The 23,198-nt window shown below is 33.7% G+C and overlaps 2 protein-coding genes and 1 long non-coding RNA gene across 4 annotated transcripts; all 3 read left to right on the top strand.

Moving 5' to 3' along the window:
- The first annotated feature begins 2,933 nt into the window (after positions 1 to 2,933).
- LOC141461254 (uncharacterized) lies at positions 2,934 to 6,913 on the top strand. Its single transcript, XM_074142115.1, has 2 exons — positions 2,934 to 3,029; positions 6,188 to 6,913. The coding sequence occupies exons 1-2, from the start codon at positions 2,988 to 2,990 to the stop codon at positions 6,842 to 6,844; spliced, it is 699 nt and encodes a 232-aa protein (XP_073998216.1). The 5' UTR covers positions 2,934 to 2,987; the 3' UTR covers positions 6,845 to 6,913.
- A 4,507-nt stretch (positions 6,914 to 11,420) lies between these two features.
- On the top strand, positions 11,421 to 15,085 carry LOC141461208 (uncharacterized). The gene is made up of 2 exons (XR_012462680.1): positions 11,421 to 11,819; positions 14,323 to 15,085. It is a non-coding gene; the product is annotated as an uncharacterized lncRNA (long non-coding RNA).
- A 2,153-nt stretch (positions 15,086 to 17,238) lies between these two features.
- On the top strand, positions 17,239 to 21,046 carry LOC141460848 (uncharacterized). 2 transcript variants are annotated; one of them, XM_074141250.1, is made up of 3 exons: positions 17,239 to 17,398; positions 18,343 to 18,543; positions 20,607 to 21,046. In XM_074141250.1, the coding sequence occupies exons 2-3, from the start codon at positions 18,349 to 18,351 to the stop codon at positions 20,988 to 20,990; spliced, it is 579 nt and encodes a 192-aa protein (XP_073997351.1). In that variant the 5' UTR covers positions 17,239 to 17,398; positions 18,343 to 18,348; the 3' UTR covers positions 20,991 to 21,046. The 2 variants fall into 2 exon arrangements, with proteins under 2 accessions (XP_073997351.1, XP_073997350.1); XM_074141249.1 differs by lacking the exon at positions 17,239 to 17,398 and adding an exon at positions 17,637 to 17,793.
- Positions 21,047 to 23,198: the final 2,152 nt, after the last annotated feature.

The raw sequence follows: 23,198 nt of genomic DNA, 5'->3' as shown, positions 1-23,198 counted from the left end.
TAGCCTATAACTGCCTTACATACTTTACTATAAATTTCTCATATTAACCATTAAATAAAATCCAAGGGCTAGACTAGTACCGCAATACATCTTAGCTTTGCGGGTCTAGCCTATAACTGCCTAACGTACTTTACTATAAATTTCTCATATTAGCCATTAAATAAAATCCAAGGCCTAGACTAGTACCGCAATACATCTTAGCTTTGCGGGTCTAGCCTATAACTGCCTAACGTACTTTACTATAAATTTCTCATATTAACCATTAAATAAAATCCAAGACCTAGACTAGTACCACAATGCATCTTAGCTTTGCGGGTCTAGCCTATAACTGCCTAACGTACTTTACTATAAATTTCTCATATTAACCATTAAATAAAATCCAAGACCTAGACTAGTACCGCAATGCATCTTAGCTTTGCGGGTCTAGCCTATAACCGACTAACATACTTTACTGTAAATTTCTCATATTAACCATTAAATAAAATCCAAGGCTTAGACTAGTACCGCAATACATCTTAGCTTTGTGGGTCTAGCCTATAATCGCCTAACATACTTTACCATAAATTTCTCATATTAACCATTAAATAAAATCCAAGACCTAGACTAGTACCACAATGCATCTTAGCTTTGCGGGTCTAGCCTATAACCGACTAACATACTTTACTGTAAATTTCTCATATTAACCATTAAATAAAATCCAAGGCTTAGACTAGTACCGCAATACATCTTAGCTTTGTGGGTCTAGCCTATAATCGCCTAACATACTTTACCATAAATTTCTCATATTAGCCATTAAATAAAATCCAAGACCTAGACTAGTACCACAATGCATCTTAGCTTTGCGGGTCTAGCCTATAACCGACTAACATACTTTACTGTAAATTTCTCATATTAACCATTAAATAAAATCCAAGGCTTAGACTAGTACCGCAATACATCTTAGCTTTGTGGGTCTAGCCTATAATCGCCTAACATACATTACCATAAATTTCTCATATTAGCCATTAAATAAAATCCAAGACCTAGACTAGTACCACAATGCATCTTAGCTTTGCGGGTCTAGCCTATAACCGACTAACATACTTTACTGTAAATTTCTCATATTAACCATTAAATAAAATCCAAGGCTTAGACTAGTACCGCAATACATCTTAGCTTTGTGGGTCTAGCCTATAATCGCCTAACATACTTTACCATAAATTTCTCATATTAACCATTAAATAAAATCCAAGACCTAGACTAGTACCGCAATGCATCTTAGCTTTGCGGGTCTAGCCTATAACCGACTAACATACTTTACTGTAAATTTCTCATATTAACCATTAAATAAAATCCAAGGCTTAGACTAGTACCGCAATACATCTTAGCTTTGTGGGTCTAGCCTATAATCGCCTAACATACTTTACCATAAATTTCTCATATTAACCATTAAATAAAATCCAAGACCTAGACTAGTACCACAATGCATCTTAGCTTTGCGGGTCTAGCCTATAACCGACTAACATACTTTACTGTAAATTTCTCATATTAACCATTAAATAAAATCCAAGGCTTAGACTAGTACCGCAATACATCTTAGCTTTGTGGGTCTAGCCTATAATCGCCTAACATACTTTACCATAAATTTCTCATATTAGCCATTAAATAAAATCCAAGACCTAGACTAGTACCACAATGCATCTTAGCTTTGCGGGTCTAGCCTATAACCGACTAACATACTTTACTGTAAATTTCTCATATTAACCATTAAATAAAATCCAAGGCTTAGACTAGTACCGCAATACATCTTAGCTTTGTGGGTCTAGCCTATAATCGCCTAACATACTTTACCATAAATTTCTCATATTAACCATTAAATAAAATCCAAGACCTAGACTAGTACCGCAATGCATCTTAGCTTTGCGGGTCTAGCCTATAACCGACTAACATACTTTACTGTAAATTTCTCATATTAACCATTAAATAAAATCCAAGGCTTAGACTAGTACCGCAATACATCTTAGCTTTGTGGGTCTAGCCTATAATCGCCTAACATACTTTACCATAAATTTCTCATATTAACCATTAAATAAAATCCAAGACCTAGACTAGTACCACAATGCATCTTAGCTTTGCGGGTCTAGCCTATAACTGCTTAACATACTTTACTATAAATTTCTTATATTAACCATTAAATAAAATCCAAGGCTTAGACTAGTACCGCAATACATCTTAGCTTTGCGGGTCTAGCCTCCAACCGCCTAACATACTTTACTATAAATTTCTCATATTAACCATTAAATAAAATCCAAGGCCTAGACTAGTACCGCAATACATATTAGCTTTGCGGGTCTAGCCTATAACCGCCTAACATACTTTTCTATAAATTTCTCATATTAACCATTAAAAATCCAAGGCCTAGACTAGTACCGCAATACATATTAGCTTTGCGGGTCTAGCCTATAACTGCCTAACATACTATACTATAAATTTCTCATATTAACCATTAAATAAAATCCAAGGCCTAGACTAGTACCGCAATACATCTTAGCTTTGCGGGTCTAGCCTATAACCTCTCGGCTACCGTGGCGACTACTATATCTATAGGTTTGTAATGTATAATTTTATTTTAACTAATCCCTAAAAATGATTAAACAAAAGTTCAACCCTAACTAGTATCGGTGTAATTAGGTTTAGAAATTTCGACTTCATTTATGCTTCTGTCTCACACTATACTTGCTGGCTTATAATTTTTTTTATATAATATATTGAAACCATTTTTAGTAAATAAGGTTTTTAAAAAATGTTATTTGTTTTTTCTTTAGAATTTCCTAACAAATGACTGTATTGTTCATTGAAATAAATAATAAAATAATGATTTGTGCTAATATCTTTTCTTTGTTAAAAATTCTATGGATAATAGGTAATTAAAATTTTGTAATAAAAACTATAAAATAATTTGTTAAAGTTGTTCCTCACAATAACAAAGGAAGATATCCAGAAACAAGATGTATTTTCTTTTTGTAATTGTGGTATTTCTTAACGTGCAGGTAAAAATGCTATCTATATGTTTGTATGGATTTTGGGGTCGGAAATAATTGTTTTTGGCGTTTATTCACGCGGTTCATTTTCCGGCGGGGGGGGCGAAGCGTATGTGACCAATCAGATTGCTTTGTTCATTTAAATTTAAGGTTTCAAGGGAAATTAGATTTTTACCAAGAATTAATGCAAGAAAAGAAAACGCACAAATTTCTTAAAAAGAATGCAACTTTAACAATTTTACTAAAAATTTAGTTAAAGCCAATAAACTCGTTGATTTTTTTTTTTGGTACATCTTAGAAACTTTTAAATTACGTGCATCATCAGAGGTTTAGTTATCATCTTTTGGTGTAAATAATTTTCTTAGGCTTCACTAAAAAACATCCTCTAACAAAAGAAGTTCATAAAGACTTGAACGCCGGTAGCGTAGAGGGGGGCCACCTTTGAACAGAATTAACATTTTCTGTTACAATCGTATTATTGAACCTTTTTATTTTGTTTTCTACAACTTTCAAGTCTTCTTAACAGATCTATATCCAATAAACAGTTGATACTTTACATACATATCATATTTTTTTAATTTAAAAATTTTGTGTCAGATGTTAATATCTGCCCCACTGGTGGGGTCACCTTTGAACACAATATAAAATAGAATGAAATGATATTACTTTACTCTGAATCTACCTTCTATCAGTTATTTCTCTCGACTACTACATTACTTTCTCTTTTAAACCACTGAAATCTAGTTCAAAGGTTCTGAGAATGACACAGTCCGGGGATGTTGTACTCCCGAAGGGTGATGGGTTTAGGGAAGTTTGAACAAAATATTCGGGTTTGTTGCGCTTCTTAATGTAGGTTCGGACCACTTTCCCCTTCTCTGCGATTAAACCAAAAAAGAAAGTCACAAACTTGCAGGTCGGTAGGGCGGCACATTTTAACTGGTGATGTTGAAATGTGCCCCCTCTCCTTCCATAAAAGAAAATATAATATCCAACACTTTTTGCAAGAAAATAGACTTTTGTAAATACTAGATTTAAGAATACGAATTCCAAATGTTAATATGGACTAACAATACTTACACCTTGTCCACTACAAATCTTCACAATACACTTCTAATGCTGCAACAAACTATTTTACTTCCAAACTTACAAAATATAACATTCCTCAATTCTGGACTTTACCAAAATATCGAAAACGAAGGGAAACTCTGTCAATTATAAAACAGGTCTACCACAACATATGGAGAAAATTACCAATCATAAATGTTTTAAATATTTGGCGAGAAATTAAAACTTTCCAAAGGTTCCCCCCTCTCCGCTACTCCAAGGCTTTGTGGCGTGGTCTGTAACTTTGTTAGATAGCTGCCGAGGCCTAAGTTTTGTTCCAGACTTTTTTTTTTAGGGAATAGAGTTTGGTTTCTAGGGAAACTGTGACGTCACTATTCCTTCAACAGCAATATAGTATTATTTATTACAGTAAAAATTATACTATTGAAGCTAATAATCTTTTAAAAAATATAAATGATAAGTTATAAAAAATATATTATACAGGGTGTTCATTTTAAGACGGCTCAAATGGATTTCATGGTTAAACGGTTGATCTGAGCGAAAAATGGTAGAGGAAAAATTTGTTGTCCGTCACCTCTAGTTTCAGAATATGTGACTTGATTTTAGATTCCTGCCCGCATACGCGGCTGACGCGCGACCAAAAGTAAGAGTTTGCAGATGACCCTCATTTTCATATACTCAGTTTTAAAGAGTATAAAAAGTTATGAAAGAATCCGGAAACCGCAATTCGATATTTTCAAAATTAAAGGTGCTAGGCCATTTCAAAATCTGGTATTTTTAATCATATTTCAATTTTTTTAACTTGTTATCAGAACGAAAAAAGAGCACGCGATAGGTCATTTTTATTTATTTTTTCATCCCCTTTCTACTAAAAATATTGCCAAGGCCGTAAAGCTAGTATTTTTCTTAATATCGGGAAATAAGTCGTTTTCCGAGTGATTTTTCTAAGAAAAAGTCAAATGTTAAAAGCTTTAGATGTTCTCAAACATACCCAAAATGGCTAAAAAATAATTTTACATCTGTTACAAACAAGAAGGTTTAATAATATTTTTGGTAATTTTGAGAGAGTTGCGTTTAATTGCAAAAAAAAATTGGAAACCTCCTGCCACATATTTAAGTGATCAATATCTTTCATGTAAAGGATCAAACTTATTCCTTAATTTAACAGATAATGCGCTTTACTCAACTTGTGAAGCATGTACTTTGCCTTCAAAGGTGCCTCCTCAAGTTGATAACCTTCTGGCTAACCTGCGAGCCAGAGGAGGCACCTTTCAACAAATTTTTCCTCTACCATTTTTTGCTCAGATTAACCATTTAATCATGAAATGCATTTGAGCCCTCTTAAAATGAACACCCTATATATAGGATGTCCCAAGGTATATGGATAACGACTTTTCCTCGGAAACTAAGATAGCTAGAAAAGAAAACTAAAAAATACGTGTTCCCTTAGTTTTTTGTCAGGAATCCAAATTTAAGTTGTAAATTTTTTTCGGTGCTTCCAGAAGCGAGATACAGGCACCAACTTCATTTTTTGCAAATGGGGAGGTGCGGTTTTTATTTAAGAAATAGATTCCTCTATTTTTTTTTAAGAAAAATTTACTTGAACGGTTTTTACAAGTTATGAATGAAAACATGATTCTTATAAGAAATGTCAAAATGATAATATTATAACGAATTTTTGATTGAATAAGAAGAAAAGTACTATTTTATTATAAATTTTACTCCTCATTAATATTACAGATCTTGCTCGAAATGGCCTCCACTATTAGAGATGCATAGACATGCTCTTTCCTGCCAATTGTCCCTTACTGCCAAAGAAATGGGTTCGAATTTAACCGAGTTACAGGCATCTATTATTCTTACAGATGCAATTTGAAAAAATGAAGTTGGTGCCTGTATCTCGCTTCTGGAAGCACCGAAAAAAATTTACAACTTAAATTTGGATTTCTAAGAAAAAACTTGAGTTGTTTTTTTTCTAGCTATCTTAGTTTCCGGGAAAAGTCGTTATCCATATACCTTGGGTCACCCTGTATATATATATATATATATATATATTTACGTAAGTTGGGTAAGAAGAAATTTTGAAGCTTCTTTTTGTTTAGGTAGACATCTTTGTAAGCGGACAAGGACTGCACGAAAGAATGATGGCACGTTTGGAGGAGCTAATGAATAACGTTATGAACATTTCAATCGTTCAAGCTACAAAATTAAAATACGCCACACAAGTGATGGTCGACAAAGTGGATGATAATCTAAAATTGAACGGAAAATATACACATCCGAATGAGAATGATGAAGACGAAAGGAGTTGCCATGAATTTGTAAAGAAATACAAAGGGATAACCTTCCCAGTTTATGTAGATGTAATGGGAAATGCTACAAATTTCATGAAAATTGCCACAAAACATGTGTTTGGAGCAAAATATTGTAAATCAAAAGGTTTCATGGATTCAATGGTTTGTTTAATGAAAATCAATAACGATATGCAAGGTGCATTTCAAGAGAAATATGTACAATTGGCACCGATGGATAAGATAGTCAACGAGACATTGAAGATCGTAGGAAATCAATTTAAAAAATGTTTAAAATGTATAGAAACTTTACCAAAAATTAAACAGCCATTTGATGATTTGAAAGCTGCACTCGCTCTGAAAACAATAAATCAAAACGTCCCTTGTCAGATCACGTTAGCCATCGTGAACAACGAAACCGGCGAAGTGAAGGGTGCGCCTTGCTACAAGAATGTGACAAAAGATTAAAAATGGTAAAGCTAGTTGTAGAAATAAAATGTGTTAATTATTCCATTAAAACTAATTATTCCAATCGCATTGATTGCCTTTTCTATTCCAGCAACCTACGGCGTTCTGGACACCTAAACCATCCTTCGTCAAATATCCCAAATCCTGATCTTCCATCTCCATCTACGGGGGGGGGCTGTCTCTTTTTTTACGTGAATACGTCTTTAAATTCGAATCATATGGTGACAATCCAAAAAAACTAATGATAACAAAATCGGGGGATACAGTTTGGCATTATAGTTTCGAATCTATCGTCCACATCCAAAATTAAATTAGACCACTGGATAGCTAAAGGATCAAAGAATTTATTACGATAAGCGAGGGCTGTGACGCATCGCGAGCATGGAGGGGGAAGCGCCGCCATTTTGAGATCATTTTGCTGCCTATCGAGATTTGCAATTAGTATAACTTTTGATTAGAAGAAGCTACGATGTTCGTTTAAGTTTTAATCACCAGCTGTCGTCACGATTTATCGATTGTATATAAAACATTAGTGTAAAATAGTGACAGTGAATATAATAAGGTGTTTAGAATAAAAAAATATTATCAAAATATATAATGTCGGCCTATACACGTCGAAAAGCCAAAACCAAATACAGGAGATCGGTATACGGTTGGAAAGGGCTTCTCAAGAACAATCTGAATGGTAATAATAATACACCATATGACCGAGGCAAGCTGTGCCGGAAACGTAAAAGAATGAATGCGGCCCTGGCGGATCAACGACGAGGGTGTCAGTACATCTGCAGCTGGGGCGGTTGAAATTATGCAAGTGGATGATGAAATCGCTTCTACATCGTACAACGGACTGTACAGGCATAGATTGTGTTCGATCGTCGATTATGAAGACACATTGTTTCATCCTAAATACATAAATAAAAATATTTTATATAAAAAATATAATCCGTTACATAAACGTATTCACGTACGTCACACGGCCGGGTCCATGACACAGCCACACATTAATTTTTTTGTTTTGTTTTTGACAATTTGCCATCCTCAATCTTTCTTTTCCCGATTTCCCCCCCCCCCACCCAAAAAAAACCAACTGAGACGACTACCTTTTCTTAGTCGTTTCGGTTCTATCCAGTAATTTTCATCACCACGTAATTTATAATCTATACGAATGGATTTATCCTGCGCGATCAATGGAATCGTCGGATCGCGAACCCTTCCAGTTCAGCAAGTTGCGGCCTACATAAACGGAAAGGATTTGGCCAAATATTGTCTTGCTGTTTTGCCTTGCCGTGCTTTATTAACATAGATGTATATGACTATATATTATTAAAATATATTTATGTAAAAGTGCCATCAGTGGGTGCTGACGACAACTGCGACACAACCTGAATGTTAGGTTACACCCTGGGAAGGTTAAGCATGACTTTTGATTGTTTACGTTACATGGAATGTTTTCATAGTGTTTATTCTTTACAGAATAATAAAATCTGTTTCGAAAACCGTCTTACATATATAATATATATTATAAAACCATTAAAAAATAAATAAAAATATAAATTTATAAAAAATGAAATACATTCTGAACAAATAGAATTCCCTGACGGTCAAAGTACCGTGCGGACGTCTTTAAGGCTAAAAATAAAAGTAAAAATTCAAAGTAAATAAAAAAAAATTAAAAAAACGACGTCTTTAAGGCTAAAAATAAAAGTAAAAATTAAAAGTAAATACAAAAAAAAAACGACGTCTTTAAGGCTAAAAATAAAAGTAAAAGTTCAAAGTAATACAAAAAAAAAAACGTCTTTAAGGCTTAAAATAAAAGTAAAAAGTAAAAAAAACGACGTCTTTAAGGCTAAAAATAAAAGTAAAAATTAAAAGTAAATACAAAAAAAACGACGTCTTTAAGGCTAAAAATAAAAGTAAAAGTTCAAAGTAATACAAAAAAAAAAAGTCGTCTTTAAGGCTTAAAATAAAAGTAAAAATTCAAAGTAAATACAAAAAAACGACGTCTTTAAGGCTAGAAATAAAAGTAAAAATTCAAAGTAAATAAAAATAAAAAAATTGTATTATTTTTGTTTTTCTTATTATTATTTGATTTATTAATTTAGGGAAGGGATTAGCTATGAGTACATAAATTTATTAATTTGTGAATTCTATAATTTATACCTATTTAATTAATTTATAAGTTTTGTATCTTTGTAATTGAATAAAGACTTCTTTTATCTTCTTTCTTCTACTGGATTTCAACGCAGAGCTCCCGGGTTCGAATCCAGCTGTTGGTTCTTAAGATTTTTTCTTCTCCTAGAAGCTACGAACAGCTCACTGTCCGGTGATGGGCAGTTGTTGTGAGTAACGAGAGAACATACTGTTCAGAGTTTAGCAGTGCACTGGAAAAAGCTCTGAGCGCCAATGAACTCAGAGTAAATATATGATGGTGGTCTTGTAGAGCAGAAGGAGAGAAAGTATCCTGCAATAGAACTCTCTACAGGATATCAATGATGATCTTGTGATCTTAAGGAAGCATAGAGGCCTCTGGTTGATTCTGGTGATAGATTGAGATAATTCTAAAGTCTACATCAATCTAATTATTGTAGTAAACGTTTTACCAGTTCCTCCTGGCGCATCTAAGAAGAAGATTCCTCCAACCACGTTGTTGGCAGTTCGCATTATTTGATCTTGAATGCCTTTTTGCTCAAGCGTTAGCTTAGGAATATTTGATTACACATACGACAAAAGATCTCCCGTAATAAATCGAAGAAAGCAGCATCAAAGTGGTGTTCTCCAATTGATGGAGCACTTAGTTCGTGATTTCGAAGCACAAATTTTCAATCTTAATCAGCGCTTCGTTGTAGATTTCTACTGTGAATTCCACGCTCATGTTGGAATTTTCCTAGCGTATTCAACAGAAAATATCTTCAGCCACGCACGATTTATATTACACCTGTAAACTCCCTTGGAGATGAAGGAGAGCAGGCCAATCAATATAATCGCCAAAAAAAATGCACTATTTAGATGTGACGTATTGTCATTATGCATGCATTCGAAGGCGGTCGTTCTCCAATCAATACAAAGCTTGACATACACTGCACGTATAAGTGGCATGTGCATCGCCGTTGACAATTCTCAATTGCTGGAAGACGTTGGGGCCTGACTTATTCTAAGAAAGAAGCAATCATCTTGATTTGGGATTTGCACCAGTGTAAAAGTGTAAGACTATGTGTAGTTTCTTTAAATATGCCAGATTGTCCGTCGACTCGTTCTCCAAGAATTGCGACGTTCAAATGATTTCCTACTCACGTTCCATGTGTTCCGTACGTAGGTACTACCGAATACAGCAGGTTTGTTTTCGAAAAACGCGTTCATTTTGACGTGGCGTCACAGAAAGCAGTTATAAGTTATAGCCGCTGGATTCAGGGCTATTTGTTGCACATTGAAATCTATGAACATTCAAATTAACAATGCAATCTGAAACTTTGAAATGGAATCGTAAAATATTTTGTATAGCACGTGTTTTTTTGTTTTTTGTTTTTTTACGTCCAACAGATGGCACTGTGTTTTTAAAAAGACATGTTTTTACCTGTCATTGGGTGCGACATCTATATAATAGGTATATAAAAACACGCTCGTATTCGAATACAACTTTATGCCCAAATTTCAAAGAAATTGCTGACGAACTTTCGAAGATTTAAGATTTTTAACAAACCAAAATTTAAATTTATTTATATAGATACATCAATTAGTTAGTAACTAAGGTTTCTTAATAACTATAATATTTTCGTAACTTTACTATGTACTGAATTACACAGTTGACCTAACCACAGTTGTCTTAACCACAGTTGATTATACATACGGCTAAGTGCCTCCCACTCTTCGCGCTCTATCTCAAGAACGGTTGATTGTATGCAAAATTGTAAAGAATCAAATTTGTAGAGAATTTTATGCTCTACAACTTTTGTAATAACTTTAAATGTCACTTAGTGCAAAGGAAACGAGATATTTACAAAAAAAAAAAAAAAAACTGATTGTCGTGACCTTTGACCACTGTCTTCCGGTGACGCGTACTCGGGGATTATATGAGACTTTTGAGCCAAAACTTATAAAATGCCAAAAACAAAGATTTACAGCTTTTATTATCTACCATTCAGAGGTTAAATTCTACTTAGACTGGGTTAACTGCACCACCGAACTGTGAGAAGCTCCTAGGAAGAAAAAGAAAAAGAAAAGAAAAAAATCTACAGACTGGATTCGATCCCATGACCTCCGCGTTAGAAACCAGTATTCGCTAACCACTCAGCTACTCCATGCCATCGTCGGGAATTGATGAATTTTGATATTGACTTGAATCTAATGCATTCAAGTCTTCCTATATGAATCTAATCGTTGACATTTAAATAAAATATATGAATACATTTATATATTTTATTTTTTAAGTATTTTATTCTAAATTCTTAAAGAAATAGGGATTAAAAACCAAAAAATTCAACAAAATTTGTATTTTCGGTTGACATATTTCTTTTTTTTAAACATTAGTGTAGCATCCTCTGTCGATACTTATTCGATTATCTTGCGATTGTGTCATTTTTGAGTTATTGGTGGATACCCACCAATACAGTTAGTTTGAGAGACTGAGTGAATAATAAACACATTTTGATACTCAGCCAATCGATCTCAAAACGAATATTTCAGGTGAAAATCTCTAGAAAATTTGAGTCTTTTACTAGTAGACTAGAAAAAGGAAAAATTCTTTGTTTATACAATCGTAAGCATTTTTCTTTTTTCTTTGTGTTTTTAACTAATAAATGAAATAAATAATAAAATAATTTGTTTCGCCGTAAAACTTTCAATGGATAATAGGTAATTAAAATTTTGTAATAAAAACTATAAAAAAATTTGTTAAAGTTGTTCATCACAATAACAAAGGAAGATATCCAAGAACAAGATGTATTTTCTTTCTGTAATTGTGGTATTTCTTAACGTGCAGGTAAATGCTATTTATGTTTGTAGGGATTTTGGGGATAAACCTTTTTTTAGCCAGAAATAATATGAAGCGATTTATTTAAAGGAGGAACCGTGTGAGATATTAATTCACTTTCCACAAATTTTGTGTTTATGCAGGGAGGGTGGGGGGGGGCAAAGGAAAGATAAATTTAATGTTTAGAAAATTTTTAGTGAAGGGAAATTTTCTATTTTTAGGTTACTTGCTAAATATCAAAATATTACCATCAGCCAATAATTACTGCTCCTCTAGTTTTAGTTGGTCTAATTTATTCTCCAACTTCTGGCTCCTTAATAAAACTTGTTGTCACACTAAATGTCGTCAAACATTTTCACTTATTCCCTAACATCCTAACCTTTCCCTTAACCTTCCACTAACAAAATTCTTGTCAGACCTAATCTTTAACTTTAACTGTTTCAGAAAAAACTTTCAATAACAAAAACGGTTGTCAGACCTAACCTTTAACTTTAACTGCTATTGACAAAACTTTCACTAACAAAAACGGTTGTCAGACCTAACTTTCACTTTAACCGCTACCGACAAAACTTTCACAAACAAAAACGGTTGTCAGACCTAACTTTCACTTTAACTGCTACCGACAAAACTTTCACTTTAGACCTAAACTTTAACTTTAACTGCTACCGACAAAACTTTCACTAACAAAAACGATTGTCAGACCTAACCTTTAACATTAACTGCTATTGACAAAGCTATCACTAACAAAAATGGTTGTCAGATCTAACCTTTAACTTTAACCGCTATTGACAAAACTTTCACTAACAAAAACGGATGTCAGACCTAACCTTTAACTTTAACTGCTAAATGACAAAACTTTCACTAACATAAACTGTGGTCAGGCCTATCCTTCACTTTAACTGCTATTCGCTACCGACAAAACTTTCACCAAAAAAAAGCTGTTGTCAGACCTAACTTTCACTTTAACTGCTACCCGCTAATTACAAAACATTCACCAAAAAAAGCTGTTGTCAGACCTAACCTTTCACTATAACTACTACTGACAAAACTTTCACTAACAAAAACGGTTGTCAGACCTAACCTTTAACTTTAACTGCTATTGACAAAACTTTCACTAACAAAAACGGTTGTCAGACCTGACTTTCACTTTAACTGCTACCCGCTACTGACAAAACTTTCACTAAAAAAAGCTGTTGTCAGACCTAACTTTCACTTTAACTGCTACCGACAAAACTTTCACAAACAAAAACGGTTGTCAGACCTAACTTTCACTTTAACCGCTACTGACAAAACTTTTACTAAAAAAAACGGTTGTCCAGACCTAACCTTCACTTTAACTGCTACCGACAAAACTTTCACAAACAAAAACGGTTGTCTAGACCTAACTTTCACTTTAACCGCTACTGACAAAACTTTCACAAAAAAAACGGTTTTCCAGACCTAACCTTTAACTTTAACTGCTACATACAAAACTTTCACTAAGAATACTATTGTTCAGACCTAACTTTCACTTTAACCGCTACCGACAAAACTTTCACTAAAAAAAACGGTTTTCCAGACCTAACCTTTAACTTTAACTGCTACATACAAAACTTTCACTAAGAATACTATTGTTCAGACTTAACCTTCACTTTAACCGCTACTGACAAAACTTTCACTAACAAAAACGGTTGTCCAGACCTAACCTTCACTTTAACTGCTACCGACAAAACTTTCACAAACAAAAACGGTTGTCTAGACCTAACTTTCACTTTAACCGCTACTGACAAAACTTTCACGAAAAAAACGGTTTTCCAGACCTAACCTTTAACTTTAACTGCTACATACAAAACTTTCACTAAGAATACTATTGTTCAGACCTAACTTTCACTTTAACCGCTATCGACAAAACTTTCACTAAAAAAACGGTTTTCCAGACCTAACCTTTAACTTTAACTGCTACATACAAAACTTTCACTAAGAATACTATTGTTCAGACTTAACCTTCACTTTAACCGCTACTGACAAAACTTTCACTAACAAAAACAGTTGTCACACAATGCTTTGATGTTTTCCGGCACTGCCTAACCTACAAAATAATCACTGAAAATGCCGTTAAGGCTAATTTTTTTTTTTTTTTTTTTGTATGTGAAGGCTTTCATTTCAGGGTTGACCAGCCATTGTAGATATTCTTATGTTACTTTAAACTTACGGCTACTTAGAACATGTAAGACGTTTACTTTGAAAACCTTTTCTCAGGCAACTTAGGGAGATAAGAAAATTCTTTAAAGTGCCTCGTTAGATACTGTACGGATATAATACTACGTCGTAGTACCTGTCTAACTAGTATTCTGTGTAGGCTATCATGTTCTAGCGGTTTTCTCATAAAAATAGAGTATGATTCTAAACATTAAACAGATATAATGTCGCGGTGTCAACCTTCTGTTTTTAGAAATCATTATTAATAACAACAAAACATATTGACTAGAGGAAGTCCTGAATAGTTTTCTAACTAGAGTTTGTGTTCGTTTAGATAAACAGCTTCGGAGATGGATTTGGACTGCAGGCGAGTACAGAGGAAATTACAAAGGAAAAAATGAAACGGATTGTGAACGAGTTAATCATACCAGCTGTAACATTACAATTCTCAACACAAATTATGGTTAAAAAAGTGAAAGATAACCTCTTTCTTCAAGTGAACCAAACCTCTAAAAATTCAATTATGGGAAAAGAAGAAGTAAGAAAATGCAAAGCTTTCCAAAAAAAATACAATGGCATAAAATTTCCAAATTTTTTAACTACAATGGAAAAAGTTAATGATTTCCAAAAGATGATCTTACAACATCAAGTTAAAGCAGTAACTTGCAAATCAAAACCTACTATTGCAAGATTGAGATGTTTGACGAAAATCAATATTGAAATGCAAAAAATGTTTCAAAAAAAACATAGCCATTTAGCAATACTGGAAACTGATGTCAAAGTTACACAGTCAATTGTCCAGCATGAGTACATGGAATGTGTTGAACATATTAATAAATTACCAAATATTAAACAACCATTTGAAAATTTGGAGGTGCCGGAAATCGATCATTACTTACCTTGCAAGAGTTATTTGCGCAAAATAAAAGTGATAGGTGCGCCGCCGCCCTGCAAAAAATCGAACCAAAAATCGCACAAAAAATTGAAGGAAATATAATGCTAATCGAAATACCATATCGATTGCGTTGAGTATTCGATAACATTAGCCACAAGTTGTTCTACTTATAATATAATAATAATAAAAATTATAATATAAACCACACTTTTTTTAACTTTGATGCAAAGGACCTGTAGCTAATCATGACCTGCCGCTATCTTCATCTCCTTGCTTCTTTCCATCCCAGATCCTCTCATCCAATCACCTATCTCAAGCAGAGATCTAATCTCTAAGCAGTGGCTTCTTCTGTTCGCTTCTTGCGCAGAATCCTCCATTGTGCATCCTGACTTATCTTTCTCACAAATCCTTAACATTCTTTCAATTACCTTTTTTTTTTCTTTTATGATTTAATTCGTTCTTTGGCTTATCTCTCATGATGATCTAATATGACTTACACGCAAATGGCGCTGAAGAACTGCATTCATCCAGACCGTTGCGTCCTATTGTAACCGAAAAAATAGTCATAGATGGCAGGAGCTGTTGCATAATATAAATTTGACCTTTGAACTGCAAGACCGATGTGCTATTTACAGTTAACATTCCAAAGAAGAAAAAAATAAGAGATTCACTCTCTACCGTACGTTCGGCCTGGCCAGTGCCTGCATATGTTACCGTCTGTAAGTCTTATATTTTCCTTATTATTATTTTGTATTTAGTGTAATTTTCCTTTCTGTATTAATCTTTTCTTAAGTAAAGATGTTCTGTTGTTTGTTCATTAAGCACCAGAGAGAATTTTATTTTATTCCCTATCGCCCCGGGTGATTGTCACCAGGACCCTCTCTTCTCTCACGAGTCCCGCCAGAGGCATCCTTAAGGGTATTTTTCTGTTTGAGGCTGGTTAGGGATCTCGTATCTGATAGCTCCGGCTATCTGGCGCCCGCAAGGATACCATCCCTTAAGAGAGAGGGAACTCTCTCTCTCCCCTCGATCCAATGGCCACCTCGATCTCCAGACTTAACCCAAATGGACTATATTTTGTGGGGATACCTAAAAAAATAAAGTGTAAAGTATCCTTAATCCCGTGGCTTCAGTCGATGATCTGAAACGTCGAATTACTCTAGCCTGCCTAGATCTTGACTTCGCCACCATATCGTAAGTGCTGCTACAAGCAAAGCGTGGGAGTCTAGAGTTTTGGCTTGCCTATCCGTTGATTGTGCCCAGTTTGAACAGATTCTTTAAAAAACATACGGTAATTTTGACAATAAACTGAAATTTGTTTTTCATATTTTTAATTACCATAACTTTTGAAAAACCTAACCGATTTCAAAAAAAAATTTTTTTGTTGTTTTTAGGAGCTCAAATACTATAAAAATATGCAACAAAAAATATAACGTTCCATTTGAAAAATAAAAGTTGGATGCTGTATCTCGAGATACAGGGGTTTAAAAAAATGGATCAATCACTGAAAATAAACTAGACTAAAAATGATTAAATACGTGTTTTTTATTTTTTCGAAATTTCCCGCCGTTAAAAAAAAAATGGGTGGAGCATATAACTTTGGTCACCCTGTAGACATAACCCAATGTACCATTTACAATTATTTTTAAAAGTCGCCGTTTCATATCGTGGCGATTAAAAAAAAAATCGATAATCCCTCCCTCCCATATCTTCCAAAAGTATTAATCATTTTCTCTGAAATATATTTTTACTAAAAGTCTTTGAAGACAAATTTTTCTACACAAATTAAAAATTTCACGAGCAATCTTCAATTACCTCGCCGCTTTTCTAGTCTTTGGTCCATTTTGGGCTGTATTTGAGGTATTTTAAAGATTTAGCAAGAAGCGATTGAAATATTACAATTTCTATTTGGCACAATTCGATTGTTGATTAATAAAGGAGACGTCAATCGTGCATTAAGGCTATTTGTGGACATTTTTAACATTAAATTTTTTTTTTTGTAATTATTGTTGGAATTCATTTTGTTCATTGATAAATTTCTTTGTGCAATTGGTTGGAATAAAAAATGGATTCCTTGCAATTGGGGGGGAACAGCGTGAAGGGTTTACATAGAAAATAGAGCATTGAGACTTTAGACGACGTGTCCGTAGGTTAGTGTTTAGGCGACCTGTTTCAGTGTAGTGTGTCAAGTTTAGGTTAGTCTCTAGTTGATTTTATTAGTAACTAAAAATTAATATAATACAGAATCGTTACTTGGTACTCTCAACACATTATTCAGTCTTTACAAATATGGAAATAAAGTAGGTACAAAAATAAAAATCTTATAATTTAGATAACACTGCTTGTTAACGCTTAAGTTAAGCCAATATTCTAGATTCTGTAACCTAACCTAACCTTCCGCGGGGTAGCCTTTTCGTTCTGTGTTTTACAGTTTATCTTTCGAATTATTGAAACGATTGCAGAGAAAAAAAATCAATATTTAATACTTGAAGAAAGTGTTTAATAACAATTTAAGGTACGTACTCTCAATATTCGAAATTCAGTGATACTTGAAAAAATATGTACACATCAATTATCCTATTTAAATTTTACATTTAGTTTCATTTTTTTTTTTCCAATTAAGAAAATACATTAAAAATGTGTCATTTATTGATGTAAAGGTTCTAAAAAGGCTATTTTTGTTTAGTTTTGTTTTATTGTAAATAAAGGTTACATGTATTCTTAATACAATTTTAAATGGGATTAATTAAGATAAGATTACAGAACCAGATTCTGGATTATTTATTAATGGGTTAGTTACCGATGAAATAGCAGATCTGTCAGTAATTCTCATCGCATATTCCATCTCGAACAACTTTAAAAAAAATGATTCACTTCATAATCTTACTTTCTACCATGATTCTGGTCCAGGTATGTGTAATAAATATTGTTAGTTTGTTTATTTTGTAAGGTTTGTACCAATATACGAGTTGAACTGGTTTTTTAATTTTACATGGCATGTGAGATATGAATTTCGAATGATGTAGAATTTTTCTTAAACGTAACTAGATGGAATTATGATTGATCAGCTGAAGAAGATCTGGAGGCAAGAATTGAAGTCCGAATCTTTGCAAAAAAAAAGATGGGGTTTTAAAGTATTTTTAAGAAAAATTTTCATTCGTCAGTTTTTTTTTTTCTGAACTTAGAAAGTAAGTCCCTCTCAAATGCTTTCAAAAATTATATAGGTTATTCGAGGTCGAAAAATTGCTTTCAATGAAACAATCTCGGCCGTCTTCCTTCCCTCACTTTAGACCATAAAATTTGTTTTATAAATTTTAATTAAAAAAAACAAATTATTGAATTCATATTTGCGACTGTTTGTTCTACGAAAGATTAAAATTTGCATAAGAAGGCTTAGGTAGAGATAGTCTGATTGTATTTTAAGTAGAGTTTTGAGTTGTAATCGTATATTTTCTTTAGGGCGTTATGCAACAAGAAGCAATAGATCTGGGTCCATATGAAAAGGATGCTGAAGAATTGTTATCACCATTGTTAACAGAATTATCTGAATTCAAAGAACTGATCGAAGTAATAAAACTACAACAAGAAATCCACAAAATATCAAATCAAGCTTTGACTGAAAGTATAGTTAGTGCACCGCCGCATTCTCTTCCGACAGAAGTAAGTATCCATCCCTGAGTTCTATCTTTACGATTAAAAGGGATGTGCTGGGCTTACTAGGTGCTTACTAGTAACAGTTTGGGCCGTACCTGTCCTTTTAAAGAGTATTTCCTTTACGAAATCATGGCAGACTACCGATAATTCTCGATGTCGTTTTACTAAATCTTTCTCCTAAATTATTGGGCTTTACAATTTTTCCCGGATGATGATGCTGCCCCAAAATCTGTATAGGAACTATGACGCTTCAACTTCCTCAGGAGCTCGTACGAGTCGTCTGCAAAGTTTATAGCGCTTCATTCACTGGGATATCAAAAATGTACGTATCAATCAGTATTCGCTGTAATCTCTTTAAAAAATATAATAGAACATGTATTAATTTTTTCAACATACTTGGACTAATTGGGACAAATTTAGGGTAAAGCCCAAGCTATGTAAGAGTGTCTTACAACAGGGCGTTCTTCATTCTTATGTCTGCAGATGTTGCTCAAGTCATTGTTGTCCTGTCCTTTTGCAGAAGACATATTCTCAGTTTGCACTTTGCAAAGATTTGATCATTATACTTGGGTTTCCCAATTTATACCGCCTAATCAGTGTTAGGGCATTTTCATTAATCACGATTACAGTTTTTATAGAATTTCCATTTTTTTTTAGGCAATTTTCTTGGGTAGAAATTCTTAATGTTTACTCAACAATAAGACCATTTGCTACGCAAAATTTTAGTTTAAAATTAATTTAATTTAAATTTTAAGATTTATTATACTTAAAATATGAGTACCAACTGTAAAATGTTGGTAAAAAATAAATAAGCCGTTAACTGCACAACTCGATTAACTCCAATAAAACAAAAAACAAAAAAATTAACGTGTGGCTGCATCATGGACACGGCCGTGTGTTGTACGTGAATACTTTTACGTCACGGGTAATATTTTTTATATAAAATATTTTTATTTATGTATTTAGGATGAAATCAAGGAAACAAATCTATGATCGAACACAATCTATGCCTATACAGCCAGTTGTCGTTGTAGTAGCGATTTCATCATCCACTTGCATAATTTCAACCGCCCCTGCTGCAGATGTACTGACACCGTTGTCGTTGATCCGCTCGGCCGCATTCATTCTTTTACGTTCCCGGCACAGCTTGACTCGGTCATATGGTGTTTTATTATTATGTACCATTCAGATTGTTCTTGAGAAGCCCTTACCAACCGTATACCGATCTCTATATTTGGTTTTGGCTTTTCGACGCGTATAGGGCCGACATTATATATTTTTGATAATATTTGTTTATTCTAACACCTTATTATATTCACTGTCACTATTTTACACTAATGTTTTATATACAATCGATACTAATATACTCCGAGTCAAAAGTTATACTAATTGCAAATCTCGATACGCAGCAAAATTATCTCAAAATGGCCCCCTCCACCGCGCGCGCGATGCGTCACAGTCCTCGCTTATCGTATTGAATTCTTTGTTCCTTTAGCTATCAAGTGGTCTAATTTAATTTTGGATGTAGACGATAGATTCGAAACTATAATGCCGAACTGTATCCCCCGATTTTGTTATCATTAGGTTTTTTGAATTGCCTCCATATGATAGCAAATTTAAAGACGTATTCACGTCAATAAAAATGGAGAAATGCGATGAAATAATGTAAAGGGTTTTTTAAAAATTCAATTTATGAAATAAATTTACCGTTACCATTCAGCGCCTGCTACTCGAATTTTAGTTGAATTATTGCAACGATTTCCATAAGAACACGGAGTTAATCAGAATAGCTTCTGAAATAAATTTATTATTCAATAGCCAAAAACATTTATTTGTCGTTTAATGGCGTTAATCTTTATTATTTGGGGGAAATTTATTATAAATATAAACAGCTATGGCTGAACCAAGTGCTTGGACACTTAAATTTAAGATATTTCCAAAAAGTGGAGTTATTGTGCAATGAACGGTTCAAATAAGTATGACTCAAATATTTGTAGTTTTGAAGAAAATTAATGAGTTCGAACCTTGAGAATAGTAATGAGAGAAAAAAAAATCTTTTCTTTTTGCAGATCTCGTTGATTGAAGCTTTTACCATAGATGCTTGTACTGATTTGACAAAAACGCTGACAAATGCTACATTTCTGGCATCAAATGTAACCAAGTGGGGATTCAATATCTCCATGACTTTAGGCAGCACATTGGATCATTTACTGCATTGTGGATCGATAAATCCATTTTCATCCGTTTCTTGTATTGTATCAGATATTAGCAATTTAAAAGAGAAATTGGATGCAAGTAAATTGATTATTTGGCAATTTAAAAATGATATTGTCAGTGTATTTCAAGAATTAAAACAGCACTTTAAAGCATGCGTTGGTTTACAAATCAATTCTCAAGCAGAGGCTACGCAGATGATTGCTCAAGCAACGCATTGTGATTGTAGGCACAATTGATGTCTTATATTCTATATATAATAATTATTTTTTAATTATCATCTTTTATTTCCTAATTTTTTACTTTCTTTTATTACCTACCTATATTTACTTTGGTGAATACCAAATAATATAATCTTATAAGGATATTTAAAAAAAAAAAATTAAAGAAACTGTGGCTGTGTCATGGACCCGGCCGTGTGTTGTACGTGAATACGTTTACGTAACGGGTTATATTTTATTATTGATGTATTTAGGAGGAAATCAAGGAAACAAAAAAGTCCGCTACTGGCTCTTCAGGGAAAGTATTATTAAGCAGCGATAAGTGTTTTTCTTAAAGTTAGCTTCAATGAGCGCAGAAACCATAGTCGATCACACACATCACACTTATGTTCGAATGGATTGTTGTTGACAAACGTCTTAGTGAAACGTGCACTAGCTGCTGCCCAATGTGTCTTCATAATTGACGATCGAACACAATCTATGCCTGCCTATACAGTCCGTTGTCGATGTAGAAGCGATTTCATCTATCCACTTGCATAATTTCAACCGCCCCAGCTGCAGATGTACTGACACCGTCGTCGTTGATCCGCTCGGCCGTATTCAATCTTTTACGTTCCCAGCACAGCTTGACTCGGTCATATGGTGTTTTATTATTACCATTCGATTGTTCTTGAGAAGCCCTTTCTAACTGTCCAACGATCTCTGTATTTAGTTTTGGCTTTTCGATGCGTATAGGGCCGACATTATATATTTTTGATAATATTTTTTTATTCTAACACCTTATTATATTCACTGCCACTATTTTACACTAATGTTTTATATACAATCGATAAATCGTGACGACAGCTGGTGATTAAAACTTAAACGAACATCGTAGCTTCTCCTAATCAAAAGTTATACTAATTGCAAATCTCGATACGCAGCAAAATGATCTCAAAATGGCGGCGCTTCCCCCTCCATGCGCGCGATGCGTCACAGTCCTCGCTTATCGTAATGAATTCTTTGATCCTTTAGCTATCCAGTGGTCTAATTTAATTTTGGATGTAGACGATAGATTCGAAACTATAATACCAAACTGTATCCCCCGATTTTGTTATCATTAGGTTTTTTGGATTGCCTCCATATGATAGCAAATTTAAAGACGTATTCTCACACAATTCAAAATCTAAATAAAAGAGTTCTAAAAACATATTTACAGTATGTTCACTTCAGTTATGTTATACACACACGTATCTTATTAATATCATTTATACATTATTTTATGTATGTTATTTATACTATTAATATTTTATTTACACGTTTGAAACTATTCTTTAATGTTCTAATGATAACATATGCACTTATATGGTTTCATATACACATTGTTATTATACATACACCAAAAATGTACGTATGTTAAAAATGAGAGGGTGACTTCTACTTCACGGTTTTTCACTTATCGCGGCCGGCTTTTCTGGTCTCTATTAACCGCCATAACTGAGGGATGACTGTATTACATTTCAGTTGATCCTCATACATTTATTGCCTACAAGGCATTAAGCTAAAGTAATTGAACTCTAATATGGGTTTCGAAATATTGTTTGTAGATTGAAGTATAAAGGCTATTCTATAATACTCTTTATGTAGTAATTATCAGCCCATCTTTACGCCACAAAGATAATATGAAATGTCTGCCACAAACTCAAGAGAGTGAAGAATTTACGTGGTGGTAACTAAATTAACTATTGTCTCATCGTCAGAGAGGTTTAATGTTTTTCTAATATGCCTAGGAGGGTTATCTGGAAGTGAAGAATGGTGGTGAACTAAGTAGTTTGGGATCAGATTCTAAGTTAAGATCTAAATTTTCTGAGCAGTTAGGGTGAATGTTTTGGTCAGAGGTACGAAAAAGGGTCACCTGTGGAGTGAAGAATAAGAAGACTGCCTGGATTATTTGGGCATTTGCTGGAATCCTATGTACTTGAAGTACGATGACTTAAAGTAGGGCTTTACAACCTTTTTTTCTTTTTTAATAAGTTTTTTGAAGACTGTAACTTATATTATGTATCAATCTAATATATCAGCACATCACTTACTTCTACATATCTGTATCCATCATCTCAGAGAACCACATGCTTACCCCACATTCATCATAAGAAAGGGGTATGTGTGTTACCTGCAGTTCACTATCTCGAGTTGCCATCTTTAAGCTACATAATTTGGCCAATTTAGGAAGCCCACTCTTAAACA

This window comes from Rhodnius prolixus, unplaced genomic scaffold (genome assembly GCF_049639745.1).
Source record: "Rhodnius prolixus isolate KJV_2025 unplaced genomic scaffold, Rpr scaffold_6, whole genome shotgun sequence".
Lineage (NCBI taxonomy): Eukaryota > Metazoa > Arthropoda > Insecta > Hemiptera > Reduviidae > Rhodnius > Rhodnius prolixus.
This window is presented reverse-complemented; position numbering and strand designations above follow the sequence as displayed.